Genomic DNA, 14,023 nt, shown 5'->3' on the forward strand with positions numbered 1-14,023 from the left:
CCTGAGACATATTGTAAAGACAGTAACATATGAACAATGTACATATACAACAATACATAAATAGTGAGGTAAAGTAAGTAATGAAAGCGAGACACCCATATGTCTGCACCGATGCTGAGTTTGTTTCCCGCCAGTCTCCAAAACATAAACAAATATGAAAACGCTCGCTAGCGAAGTATGAAAATGTCACAGTAACAACAAAGTTAACCTACAAAACCAATATAACATTCTTCCCTCCTAGAAAGAAAATGATAGCACTGTAGGTATGCGCTGACACAGCAGACCTTAGACAAACTAGAACAGAATTAATAACATACACAAACACATGTACACATCACCCCTCCTCTCAGCCAAAGACATCTATACACCTGATTTAGTCCAAGCCATAGCGTATAGGAGGTTTTGAGATACGAGTAGATTTCCTTGTTTCACATGGAGTGTCATTTTCACAGTTCAAGTGTTGTATCTCCTCAGCAGCAGTCTCCTCCTGCACTGAGGCTGTCTGATCCTCTATGTTAGGTACCACAGGTGTTAGATGAGTCTGTCCAGGTTCCTTAAGGTAAGTTCCTTGAATAGTTGAGGTGTCATGACACCGGGCTAGATCACGGACAGATACCGTAGACTCTTGCCCGTCAGAGTACCTGATGGTGGCATAGGTGGGATTGCAGTCAAGAAGTTCAACCTGATCCACAAGAAGGTCATTCTTGCTGCTTCTTACAAACCGTCGCAGCAACACAGTACCAGGTGTCATTAACCAAGAGGGCAGAGAGTTTCCATGAGTCGAACGTCGTTGAAGTGTAAAGAACCTTTCATGTGGCGTGGTGTTGGTAGAGGTAGATAAGAGTGACCTTAAGGAGTGCAGCACATCTGGAAGAACCAGGTTCCAGTGAATATCAGGCAAGTTACGGGACTTGAGAGCTAATTTGACAGATTTCCAAACTATGCCATTACATCGTTCCACTTGAGAGTTGCTTGTGGGGTGGTATGGGGTCATGCAACTCCCTTTTGCGAAAGGTAGTCTTTTAGGTCCTTAGACATGAAGGAAGTCCCTTGGTCAGAATGACTGCAGTGTGGCATTCCACAAAGAGTAAAGATCTGCTCCAGACATTTTATCACTGTCGAAGTGTTCATATTAGGACAAGGGAATGCGAAGGGAAGCGTAAATACTCATCAACCACTTTCAGCATATAAGAGTTACGTGAAGCAGTAGGTAAGGGTCCCTTGAAGTCAATGCTGAGCCGCTCCATCGGTTGTGTTGCTTTTATTAGCCTCCCTTCTGCAGGATTGTAAAACCGAGGTTTTAAGTCTGCACAGATCCTGCAGGAAGCACAAGTTTGTGGAAAAGGGGAGATTTTTTGTTCTCACAAAATGCAGAAGTCTGGTTACCCCTGGATGACAAAGTCCATTATGAAGATCTGTGAGGGTTGATGATGTAAAATCTGAACAACAAAATGCTCGAGTGAGAGTTTCTGGCACCACATTTTCCTTCCCTGGTCGATATCTTATAGTATAACTGAAGGCTGCAAGCTCCAGTCTCCATTCTTGGATCTTGCTATTCTTGATCTTGGTACGTTTTCTACAGTCAAACGTGAATGCCACAGAACGTTGATCAGTCACAAGGTTGAAGTGACGACGTGCTAAGAAGTGGCTCCATTTCCTTACTGCTTCAATAATAGCAGTAGCCTCCTTTTCGACTATGTGGTAATACAGCTCACTCCCTTGTATTGTCCTGGACATAAAAGCAACAGGTCTGCCTCCCTTGTTGAGTACTGCAGAAACAGCAACATCAGATGCATCACACTCAAAGGCAGATTTTCATCCACAGAGTGAAGAATGGCCGCCTCCAGTTCACCTTTGAGTTCATTAAATGCTTGTAGTGCTTTTTCATCAAGTGGAAACTTTTTTACTTTCACCAACGGTTGTATTTTCTGCGAGAAGTTTTGAATCCATTTAGCATAGTAGGCAAACATTCCTAGTGCCCTTTTTAAAGATCCAGCATTTGATGGTGCTGGAAGCTCCTGTAAAGGACGAAGTCTCTCAGGATCTGGCCTTATGACTCCCTCCCCCACACAGTACCCAAGAACATTGATTGACAGATTTTATAGTTTTTGACTCATTTTGGTCGTGCTCCTCTTGCTTGTGACCAGCAATAGTAATATTATCAAGGTATGGGAAGGTATCTTGCAAGTGTTCATCCTTGATTAACTTGTCCATAGCCTGCTGAAAAATGGCTACACCATTTGTGACTCCAAACAGCACCCTGCAAAACTGGTATAGGCAACCATTGGCTTCAAAGGCAGTGTATTTCCTCTCGGCCTCCTTTAATGGTATCTGATGGTAAGCACTTTTCAGGTCGAAAGTAGAGAATACACTGTAGTTTGCCAAGTTGTTGACCATCTCATCAATTCTTGGAAGGGGGTACGCATCCAGTTCTGTGTACTGATTAATTGTCTGTGAGTAGTCAATACACATTCGTTTCTTGTGTCTGTGTGTGGGATCCTTCACCACTACAACTTGAGCTCGCCAAGGGGACAAACTAGTCTCAATTATGTCTTCTTTGAGTAATCTGTTTACTTCTTCCCCAATAAATTCTTTGTCTTCCTTACAGAAGCGTCTTGACCTGGAAGCAATCGGCTTGCAATTAGGTGATAAATTAGGGAACAGAGAGGGCTCATCTAATGATGCTGTAGCAAGAGCACAGTATGCATTGTCTCCTTTCAGAGTCAACTCAGGCCTGGTTCCTCCATACTCAAACTTTACACTCAAATACATCTGCTGGAAATCCTGACCAAGGATCAAGTCTGAACAAAGATCTTTCATTATTCCTAGTCGTATACCTGAATAGTATTGGTTATTAGGGTTGAGTTGAAGGTCTGCTATTACAAATCCTGGAGAACTAGTTGTCAGAGATATCTGGGCCAAAGAGATACCCCTACTGGTTTTGTGCACTTTCAGCCCTAACTCCCGGGCAATCCACTCATCAATGTAGCTGTCCATGCTGCAAGAATCCACGAGAGCACTCACCCTTCGACCACCAATGATTGCCGAGGCAACAGCCTTCGAGAGACCCTGGGGAACATTAGTGGCCAAAATATGAGAGGTGGAGCCGAAAGTTGTGGGCATTAAGCCTAAGGACACCCTTGACTTGAACTCGTCCGACTTACACACCCGGGCAAAATGCCCCTTTTTGGCACATTTGTTACAAGTAGCCTCACGTGCTGGGCAGCGATTCCGTCCGTGGTAAGGACCACCACAAAAGAAGCACTTTTTGGTATTACTACAGGTTGCAGCCACAGCTGATTTCTCAGATGCCAGCACTTCCTGAGCTCCACCCTCCTCAGTAGTAGTCGCCGAAGAACCTTCCGAGGTCCGTGAAGCAACTACAGCAGCAGTGTGAGCAGTGCATGGAGTATAGGCATCAGCATTACACTGAGCCAGGTCTAGTGTGTAGGCTCTGTTGTAAGCAGCCTGCAGATCAAGAGTGTCACTTTCAAGGAGGCGTTCACATATCAGGGGTGAGGCAATGCCATTGATAAAAGCATCGCGAATTGATTCCTCACGGTACTTTTACACACTCACAGCCTTAAAGTTACAATCCTTGCTTAACTTACGGAGTTCTCTGAGAAACTCGTCAAGGGATTCACCCGGCTTCTGCTGTATTGCAGGCTGTACCTTGGGTTTAAGTTGAGTAAATTGTTGTGGGGTAAGGAAACTTGGTTGTGCAGACCAAGCTTTACTCAACTTAAACCCAAGGTACAGCCTGCAATACAAAAGAACATAATGCTCCTGAGACATATCGTAAAGACAGTGACATATGAACAATCCCTTGCGCCAAAATTCCTATTTGCTCACTAAATTCTAAAAAGAATTCTCACTAACCTATTTTTCCTAACCTATTTTTCAACATATTTAAATTGCATTGTTCATTATTTTCTAGCTGACCTTATTTTAATTCAATTTTCATAAAAAGAATTGAACAATTAAATTCTTTTTTGCAAACAAACATATCTAAACTATTTTATGTGAAATTGAACAATGCGAAATTCTACATTCCATTTTCCGAATCTATTTCTGAACTTTGCTTACAAAGTTCGAATCTCGGCTTATCCTAATCTCATTTTCACTTATCTAATGTTCTTCTTACTTACAAGAAAAGGGGACCCATTTTCTTGTAACATTACAACAGTTCTTACAGGTTTTCAGGATTGCATCGAACTCGAATACCCCTGAAGCAACGTCTCCTACAGAGACCATGTTTGCGCAAAAAATATGACCAGTCTTTGAAAAACTACTGCCAAAACAAGCAAATTCGGATAGGACCACTACCGTTCTCACGAAAAAAGTATAACCCAGAAGAAAAAGTTTTCTTTAAAGCATACAGAAACAATACATCGTTTTGGGAACAGGGAACAATTCACAAAAGACTTGGAAATTCAACCTTCATCGTTCTAGGCCCTACCATCACTCATAAGAGACACCTAAATCAAATTAGATGTCGTCGTGACAATGGCAGAAACACACCTCAAAGTCGAGGAAGAAACTAGCGGTACATTATATATGTTCGATATCGAGTCTCCCCAAGCAAACCTAGAACAGCGCCGATCGATAAGAAAGAGAAAGGTTACTGAATCCCTTATCATCGATCCAAAAAGGAAGAAATATTAACGCTTTTTTTTCCTGAACAAAAAACGTGAGAGGGGGGAGTTGTGGGGACATACACACCCTTATAATTGCTAAGATGGACTTGTCCATTAGACATATAACCAGGAAGTCTAGACCACTCAATGACAGCTATCCCGGATGTCATACAGAGAGGACTCCCCACGAACTTACTAACCTTTTCTGTACCATTAACCCTTGCTTAATATAAATGTTCTTCTTATTCTCACCAAGTCGTCGTGTTCCTACTTTCACCCTTTCTGGATCCACTACAGTTAATCAACAGGTTTTTATTGAAACCGTCTGCTTTTCATATGCATATTACATGCCCTGAAGTCTCATTACCTCATAAGATTGCTAGCCTATAAGTAAATACAATGGCTATTTTTTCTTTAGTCTTCTTTGCTGACGCGAACACTGAATGCTGTAAAAAATAAGGTTAGTACTAATTTTTAATCACAGTATTCTCCTCTTATATTATGGTTAAACTATCTCTGTTGTCAAAACTTCCAACTCCACAACTCGACACTCTTTCAAGCTAACTTGCACACACTTACGTACGTAGCAGACGCCTTCTTCCAACTCAATTCCTTTTCTTCACGTCCATTTTTATTCACCTGTCTCATTTGCATAGAAACAGTGTTGCTCACGTGATTGTCGACCATAAAGCCAAGTGGGTGTTGCCATTTTAGCCTTTCTTTCTTTTTGCTTTTTGTTACACGATCGATCCTTTGAAGAACACACATATGCTAGCCAAGTAAGTTACGATTGTCTTTACATATATTGATACCTCAGTCTTCTTTGTCAATTTTATTGTTCATTGAATCTTGCAGGTAGAATGTAAAAAGATTCAATGGACTGTTGTTGCCTTGTCTGGCACCTGTTTCTGTATTAATATTTGTGGGGTATATGCAAAAGGGAAGAAAAAGAAAAGAGTCGTGAACATCTTCTCTTGAAAAGTATTTCGTGTAGCTGACGTTCAGATTGTGCAGTGTGACATTGGTGGTGAGAGGCCAGGTGTGGTCGATTGGAAAAGAAGAGGGCAGAAATATGCTGTTGTCGAGTGAGTGACTCACTCCTTCCCGAACCACAGAACCGAATCCTGATCGTAACCTTAGAAGCTATTTCAGCTTGTCAAGCAGATTAACATGGCTGACTGGAGACTGAACACTCAGATGTTGAGACACTTCAGAGGAGGGTGATCTAATTAAATGGCTGGAAAAATTATACTTAGAGGGGGAAGCCCTCACAATTTACCAGCAGATGTGTGATGAAGATACGGGAGACCTTGCCTCAGTGGAGCAAAGACTGAAATTGGCTTTCACTTAGTCCATTTGAAGCACTCGGCAAGCTTGCAAGTTTGAGGTGGACTGACGAGTCTGTTGGCGTCATGCTGCAGAGATTAGTAGACTGGCAGGATTGGCTGGTTACGTGGGGAGGAGCCTGGAGATGATGGTAAAGCTATACCTAGTGAACGGCTTCCCAGAAGAAATCTCCGCGAATGTACAGAGAATCGCTGAGATCAATACTATGGAAGTGGACGAGCTCTTGGTCCACGCCAGAGTCCTAGTCAAGAATGTCAAGGGCCCAATCATGGCTGCAGCTGTGAGTGGAAATACGTGCACGAGGCCCCACTTGAATGATAAGAGACAGGCGGCGAGGTAACAGGAGGGGAGACCTGTCATCAAGTGCTTCTGGAGCTAGAGTCCTCGCCTACTTAAGGACTGCAAAGATCCGAGACCAGGGGTCACCTGCTACCGATGTAGACGAGTGGGGCACATTAGCTGCTATTGCATCGCTTTGTGGGACCAGGGAAACGAGTGAAGGGGAGCCATTGCACCAGTGGTTTCTCCTTCTATGTGGAAATGGTGCACAATGAAACATTGCCTCAGTTACCGGTAGTAGTCAATGGGAAGAGAGCCATGGCCCTTGTTGACACAGGCTGCACCATGACGTTGGTAGTGAAGAATGTCGCTAGGTCATGGAGCGGAGCCAGGAGTATTAAGACTGTAGATGGCAGGGAGGTGAAATGCCTAGGAGAGACAACAGCGGAAGTACTGGTGCAAGGTGTGCCCATCGCACTGCGAGCCCTGGTGTTGGATCGTCTGGTCAGTGATATTGATGTGGTTTTAGATGTAGGTGCAATCAACCAACTGGGGGGGGGCGCTATGTTGAGAGGGGGCCAAGTAACTTTCAGACACCTCGGCGCAGTAGGGATGGCAGGAGTGGAAGGTGATAGAAACATCAAAACACAAAAACCGGAGGTTTGTTGCATCGAGGATGAGGATTTTCTGGCGAGGTTCGATGGCAAGAGGTGGACGATGAAATGAAAATGGATCTCTGGGCTTCTGGAACTACAAAACAAATTAAGCTGCTCTGAGAAAACACTGTGAGGAGAAATAAGAAAAGGATTCAAGGAAGAAGTTGAGAGGTGGACAGAAGAGGGAATTCTGAAACTGTGGACAGGGGAAGAAAAAGGAGTGCTACCATTACTGGCGGTTGTTCAACCCACCAAGAACAAAATTAGACTGGTACTGGATTTCAGAGAATTAAACAGATACGTAGCCTGCCATACTGAAAAGGGGATTGACGTATGCGAAGAGTTTATGAGGAAATGGAGGAGGATTGAGCAGGCCACTAAGATTGTCGACCTGAAGTCGGCTTATCTCCAGATCCATGTAGATGAAAAACTCTGGCAATATTAATTGGTCCGGTACAAGGGGAAGATGTATTGCCTGACGAAGTTAGGCTTTGGGCTGAGCTCAACCCCCAAAATTATGACTGCCGTGCTGAAGATGGTGCTGAGTAAAGACTGTACAGTGGGCAAGGCCACTAGTTTGTACATTGACGACATTCTTGTGGAGAAAGCAGAGGTGACAGCAGAGAAAGTGAGAGGCCATGTCGAGAGGTATGGGTTGACTGCAAAACCGGCAGAATCCCTGGATGGAGGAGCAGCGTTGGGGTTGAAACTATGCTGAGATGGCAAAGGAAGCCTTGTCTTTAGACGAGGGAATGTGATATCCGAAGTCAGAGCTGACCTGACAAAACAAGAACTCTTCTCGGTCTGCGGGAGACTAGTGAGACACTATCCAATCGCCGGCTGACTCAGGATAGCGTGCAGCTTTATTAAACGACAAACAGGCACTGATGGCTGGGAGGGCCGTGTGACAAATGAGGTCACGAACATGCTACAAGAAATCATCACGAGAGTGACGAAAGAAGACCCAGTGAAGGGGGAATGGTATGTCAGTGGCGGAGACGCGGGGTTTATTTGGTGCGATCCCAGCAGCCTGGCATTGGGCATCGTATTAGGGATGGGAGGTGTAACTGTAGAAGATGCGGTGTGGCTAAGAAAGAAAAACGACTATTCCCATATCAATGTAGCTGAACTGGAGGCCGCTATGAAAGGAATCAATCTGGCCCTGAAATGGGGATTGAAAACAATTGAAATCAAATCCGATTTGACAACGGTAATTTCATGGATCAGGTCAGCAGTGACTGGCGATAAGAGAGTTAGGACCAGAGGTGCTGCAGAAATGCTGATCAAGCGCAGGCTCGGAGCACTCGCAGATTTGATAGGGGAATTCCAGTTGAGGGTATCTGTAATGCTGGTCCCATTGGAAAAGAACAAGACGGATTCAATGATACGGGTAAAAAAAGGCCTGGCTGCAAGAGGGAAAGGAGGTTTCCTCGTTATGCTGTGCAAGGGAGGAAGTTAAAGAGTTACATAAAATGCACCACTTTGGTCGAGAAGGACGTTATTCGTGGCAAGAGAGGTTTACCCAGAAACCACCGAGAAGGAGGTCAAGGAGGTAGTGGAGCACTGTCAGGAGTGCCAATCGGTAGACCCCGGACCGTTCAGACACAAAGCAGGAGAGTTACACATTGTAGAGAACTGGAAGCGATTGGCCATTGATGTGACTCATTATCGCCATAAGCTGTATCTGTTGATGGACCGGGGAAGTTTGCCATCTGGAGAGAGATCAGGGCAGAAGCTGCATGTGCGATCAGAGGGGTCATTGAAGAAATATTTTTGGAGAAAGGGCCGATTGAGGAACTGTTAATGGGCAATGGCCCCGCTTTCCGATCAGAAGCCTTTAAAAAGGTGTGTGATAAGTGGGGAGTAAGGTTGCTGCAGAGAAAAGCAACATTTCACCCATGGAGGCGGTGTTTTGGTGCAACATTTCACCGAAAACCAGACAAGATGAGACAACTGTGCGGCATCTGTGCAACAAAAGGGTAGGAATTGAGGGTGAAGAAGCTACCGTTAAAGTGGGTGAGGAGGTGTGCGTGAAACCCCCCAATGCAAAATGTACCACTCGCTGGGGGAGAGGGTCGTAACAGGAACGCAGTCAAAAAAGAACGTGATGATGAATGGCATTCCCCGGCATATCCTAGACCTGCATGATGTGACCCTGCTGGTATGCAGTGATGGCAGTGAAGAGGAGGAAGTCGAGATCCACTGAGAAGCTAATGATGCACCCCAATTTAACTGTGCCCCACATTGCAGTTCTTTACAACTGGACAAGAATGTCTGTAGTGAACCTGAAAATGTCAACCCCCAAGAAGTTGTCCCCCAGAGGCCTCAACGTGAGAGGAGGAGGCCTGCTTGGATGAAGGATTATGAAGTGTCTTATTGATCTCGAAGATCAGGGGTGCATGTGGGGTATATGCGAAAGGGAAGAAAAAGAAAAGAGTCGTGAACATCTTCTCTTGAAAAGTATTTTGTGTTGCTGACATTCAGATTGTGCGGTGTGACATTGGTGACGAAAGGCCAGGTGTGGTTGATTGGAAAAGAAGAAGGCAGAAACGTGCTGTTGTCGAGCGAGTGACTCACTCCTTCATGAACCCCGGAACTGAATCCTAATCGTAACCTTAGAATATTTTCACTATCCTGTTAAAGTTTTAACGTTTTAACTCTCTCATAAATGTCCTAAGCTGTAGATATAAGAGTGAATCTGATAACTCAAATGCTTTTTCATAACCTACAAAAGCAAAAACAAAGTAGTATACTGTGCTCATTAGCTTCTCCTTGAGTTAGCTTACAAAACCCCAGGTCAAAAACCAACATGTTCTTATGTAAGTTTCTGTCAGATGTAAGAGAACACATAAAAAATAGAAAGTAGGCTTTCTTCTGGAGGATGGTAAATAATGAATTCTTCCAGTTGCTAGGTGAAAATCTCTTCAATTGTGTCACCCCTATTTTGGAAAATGTCTGCAGCAATTCCACTCAATGGGGATTTATCTCTATTTAGTCATTTGATTGCAGACTGTATTTCAACATTAGTGTGGGATGGGTTAGTTTGTTTTTTTTTTTTTTTTTTTTTTTTTTTTTTACAAAGGCATCACCACATTATCAAGGCCCAGAGACCACTCAAGGATAAGGGTTAAAGAGTGTACAGTAGAAATTGGTCAATATAGTAATCATTAGTAATGAAAATTTGGTAAATTTAATAACTTATATGGAACGGCTCATCAAGAACTTATTTACTTTAGACTTGAACACAACCATATTGTAGTCAGCCGGAAAGCAGGAAAACGGAAGACAATTCCACAGGCGTGCAGTTCTAAGAAAGAAGCTTTGTTCATGGAATCTACGTTTAGGTTTAGGCACAGATAAAGAGTGGGGGAAATTATTGATAGTGTTTACAGCTAGACGAGTGTTTCTTGTGAAAGTTTGGCGAGGGGGGACCAAAGATTGAAGCTCAGTTGAACACTTTCCATGAAAATAACGATACATCAGAGACAAACTCGCAACATCTCTTCAGTGAGATAGAGGTTGCAAGGAGGAGAAAAGGACATCTCCTACGAGGCTACGAAGTCTATTTTGAACTCTATCAAGGCAGGACAAGTCCTTTCTAGCAGCTCCTGCCCAGATGTGGCAACAGTATTCCATCCTTGGACGTACCTGGCTCTTATATAGGTAGAGAATAGCATCAGCAGTGAGATATCTACTGGATCGATAGAAAGATCCCACCATTTTTCCAGCGGCCTTGGCAACAGATTTGATATACGTGTTCCATTTAAGATCAGGAGTAATGGTCAAGCCCAGAAGCTTGTCAAAACTTGAGGCCTCCTGAAGACGAGAGCCATTCATTTCAATTGATGACAAATGTGGATTAGAATGTTGATGATGTAAAGAGAGAAGCTTGGTTTTAGATGCATTAAAAGTAACCAGCCACTCCTTTCCCCATTGTACTACGTGCTCAAGATCAGAGGAGAGAGAATTGGAGAGAACTTGGTCGTTTACTGTCTTAGATGTGCTACCATAAATGGTAGTGTCGTCAGCATAAATGTCTACAAATGATGTAAGGATATGATTTGGAAGATCATTAATGTAGATCAGGAAAAGAGTTGGGCCCAGGATGGATCCCTGAGGGACACCGGCATTAATACTGTGAGCTTCTGATTTTTGCCCCTCAACTACTACTCTTATGAACCTATCAGAAAGAAATGATTTAATAATTGAGAAGACTTTTCCAGCTATACCATAGCTAGCGATCTTATGAAGTAAACCTTTATGCCATACCCTATCAAAGGCTTTAGATATGTCAAGAGCAATTGCCCTAGAAAGATTGCCACCGTCGAGAGATTTGCTAATCCTATGCGATATAACTGTAAGGACATCTGCTGTAGATCTAGCAGAACGGAAACCATATTGAGTGTCACTAAGAAGGTAATTTTTGTTGAGATGTTTGATTACTTCGGTATTTAACACAGATTCTAGCAACTTACTCATGACGCACAGGAGACTTATTGGTCTGTACTGAGAGGGGAATGAGCGATCACCTGAATTCTTAAATACAGGGCATACTGATGAGATTTTCCAGGGAGATGGGAAACTATTCTCCTTAAGACAACGTTTAAACAGTTTTGTAAGTATGGGCGCTAATTCAGGTTGAAGTTTTTTGAGTCCCTGTCTCTGTAAAGGGCTAAGTTTGGAGTCTCCTGATTTTGTAGAGTTTCTCATCTTCTGATTGACAAATTTAAATCAGTTGTGAGAATCGTTTTCTTTGAATGATGATATTTTTTTTGTTTTTAATGGTTTTGAGACCTTTGTTCTCTCGCAAAGCTTTTATCTATTTCTCATTATTATAAGCCATTATTTCTTCATCCATTCAATAACGTACGATCTTGCTTACTTCAGAATATTCAATGTTCAGAATATTCGTGCTCCCTCTTTTATATCTGTTTCCTTATTTATCTTAGTAGTTTGGTCTCCTCTGAAAGCTTATCCATGTCTTGGTGGCTTGTCTCTTCCAGCGGTATCTGGTGCCGTTTCTAAAATAGTGGAGGTGATAAAATGCTGTATGGACATCTGATCCTGCTAATGTTGCTTTAAGTGCTTTAAATCTGTTAGAATTCTCAAGCTTTGGCAAATAAAAAGTCATAGTTCGATCTTGGGGATTTTTTCATGAATTTTTCTTTCTCTAATTAGGTGTTGATGCAGAACAGGCACATATCAGACGGTGGACTCTCTCGGTGTTAAATATGCTATGAACTGTGATATCTGTAAGGGTGTGTTTTATTAGTATGTATGCTATCAATTTCGTTCTTTGTGATGCTGTTTGAAGAAATCCAAGTCCAGTATATATATATATATATTTTTTACGCAGGCATCACCACTTATCAAGGCTCAGGGGCCACTCGAGGATCAGGGTAAAAGAGTGTACAGTAGTCAATTGAACAATATAGTAATTGTCAGTAATGGAAATTCAGTAAATTTGTTAACTTAAAGGGAACGGCTTATCAAGAACTTGTTTACATTGGACTTGAAGACAACCATATTGTAGTCAGCTGGAAAGCAGGAAAACGGAAGACAGTTCCACAGGTGTGCAGTTCTAAGAAAGAAGCTTTGTTCATAGAATCTACATTTAGGTTTAGGCACAGATAAAGAGTAGGGGGAATTATTGATAGTGATTTCAGCTCGACAAATGTTTTTGTGAAAGTTTGGCGAGGGGGGACCATAGATTGAACGTGTCGAGCACTTGCCATGAAAATGACGATAAAGCAAAGACAAACTCATTACATCTCTTCTGTGAGATAGAGGTTGCAGAGAAGAGAAAAGGACATCTCCTATGAGGCTACAAAGTCTATTTTGAACTCTATCAAGGCAAGATAAGTCCTTTCTCGCAGCTCCTGCCCAGATGTGGCAACAGTACTCCATCCTTGGACGAACTTGGCTCTTATATAGATAGAGAATTGCATCAGTCGTGAGATATCTACTGGATCGATAGAAGGATCCTACCATTTTTCCAGCGACCTTGGCAACAGATTTGATGTATGTGTTCTATTTCAGATCAGAAGCTTGTCAAAACATGAGGCCTCCCCAAGACGAGAGCTATTCATTTCAATTGATGCCAGATGAAGATCAGAGCGTTGATGATGTAAAGATAGAAGCTTGATTTTAGATGCATTAAAAGTAACCAGCTACTCCTTTCTCCATTGTACTACATGCTCAAGATAAGAGGAGAGAGAATCGGAGAGAACTTGGTCGTTTACGATCTTAGATGTGCTACCATAGATGGTAGTGTCGTCAGCATAAATGTCTACGAATGATCTTAGGATGTGATTTGGAAGATCATTAATGCAAATCAGGAAGAGAGTTGGGCCCAAGATAGAACCCTGAGGGACTCCAGCATTAATACTGTGAGCTTCTGATTTCTGCCCATCAACTACTACTCTTATGAACCTATCAGAGAGAAATGATTTGATAATTGAGAAGACATTTCCAGCTATACCATAGCTGGAGATCTTGTGAAGTAAACCTTTATGCCATACCCTATCAAAGGCTTTTGATATGTCAAGAGCAATTGCCCTAGAAAGTTGCCTCCGGCGAGAGATTCGCTAATCCTATGTGATATAACTGTAAGCACATCTCTTGTAGATCTAGCACAACGGAAACCATATTGTGTGTCACTAAGAAGGTTATTTTTGCTGATAGGGTTGATTACTTCTCTATTTAACAAAGATTCCAACAACTTACTCATGACGCACAGGTGACTTATTGGCCTGTACTGAGAGGGAGATGAGCGATTATCTGAATTCTTAAATACAGGGCAAACTGATGAAATTTTCCAGAGCGATGGGAAGCAATTCTCCTTAAGACAACATTTAAACAGTTTTGTAAGTATGGGCGCTAGTTCTGGTTGAAGTTTTTTGAGTACTATAATTGGATTACCGTCAGGGCGGTTGCTTTACTGGAATCAAGGTTTTTGATTAGCTTGGCAACAAGAATGTGTTCATGATCTTCAGCTGATGTCTCTCAGAAAAATTAATAGATATTCTGTTCTCTGAGACTAAAAATGATCAGTACTGGTTGCCCTCTCCTAACTTAAGCATGGCATCACTCATTGCTATTTTA

General features: G+C 42.6%; 1 protein-coding gene across 1 annotated transcript; it reads right to left on the reverse strand.

The window, feature by feature from the left end:
• Window positions 1–2,037: 2,037 nt before the first annotated feature.
• On the reverse strand, window positions 2,038–5,324 carry LOC145284586 (uncharacterized). Its single transcript, XM_080133498.1, has 2 exons — window positions 5,217–5,324; window positions 2,038–3,468 (listed from the first exon to the last, which is right to left on the reverse strand). The coding sequence occupies exons 1-2, from the start codon at window positions 5,322–5,324 to the stop codon at window positions 2,038–2,040; spliced, it is 1,539 nt and encodes a 512-aa protein (XP_079989624.1).
• Between the last annotated feature and the right edge of the window lie 8,699 nt (window positions 5,325–14,023).

The sequence above is a fragment of the Euprymna scolopes genome, chromosome 9 (genome assembly GCF_053919585.1).
Source record: "Euprymna scolopes isolate OS-2025 chromosome 9, ASM5391958v1, whole genome shotgun sequence".
In the NCBI taxonomy this organism is placed as follows: Eukaryota; Metazoa; Mollusca; class Cephalopoda; order Sepiida; family Sepiolidae; genus Euprymna; species Euprymna scolopes.

What these genes read in the sequence shown, in the direction of transcription:
- LOC145284586 (XM_080133498.1), bottom strand. Translation starts at nt 5,324, where the DNA reads ATGGTCGACAATCACGTGAGCAACACTGTTTCTATGCAAATGAGACAG. An exon ending in AGAAGGCGTCTGCTACGTAC is followed by an intron (nt 3,469 to 5,216) that starts GTAAGTGTGTGC and finishes CTTGATCTGCAG; the next exon opens with GCTGCTTACAACAGAGCCTA.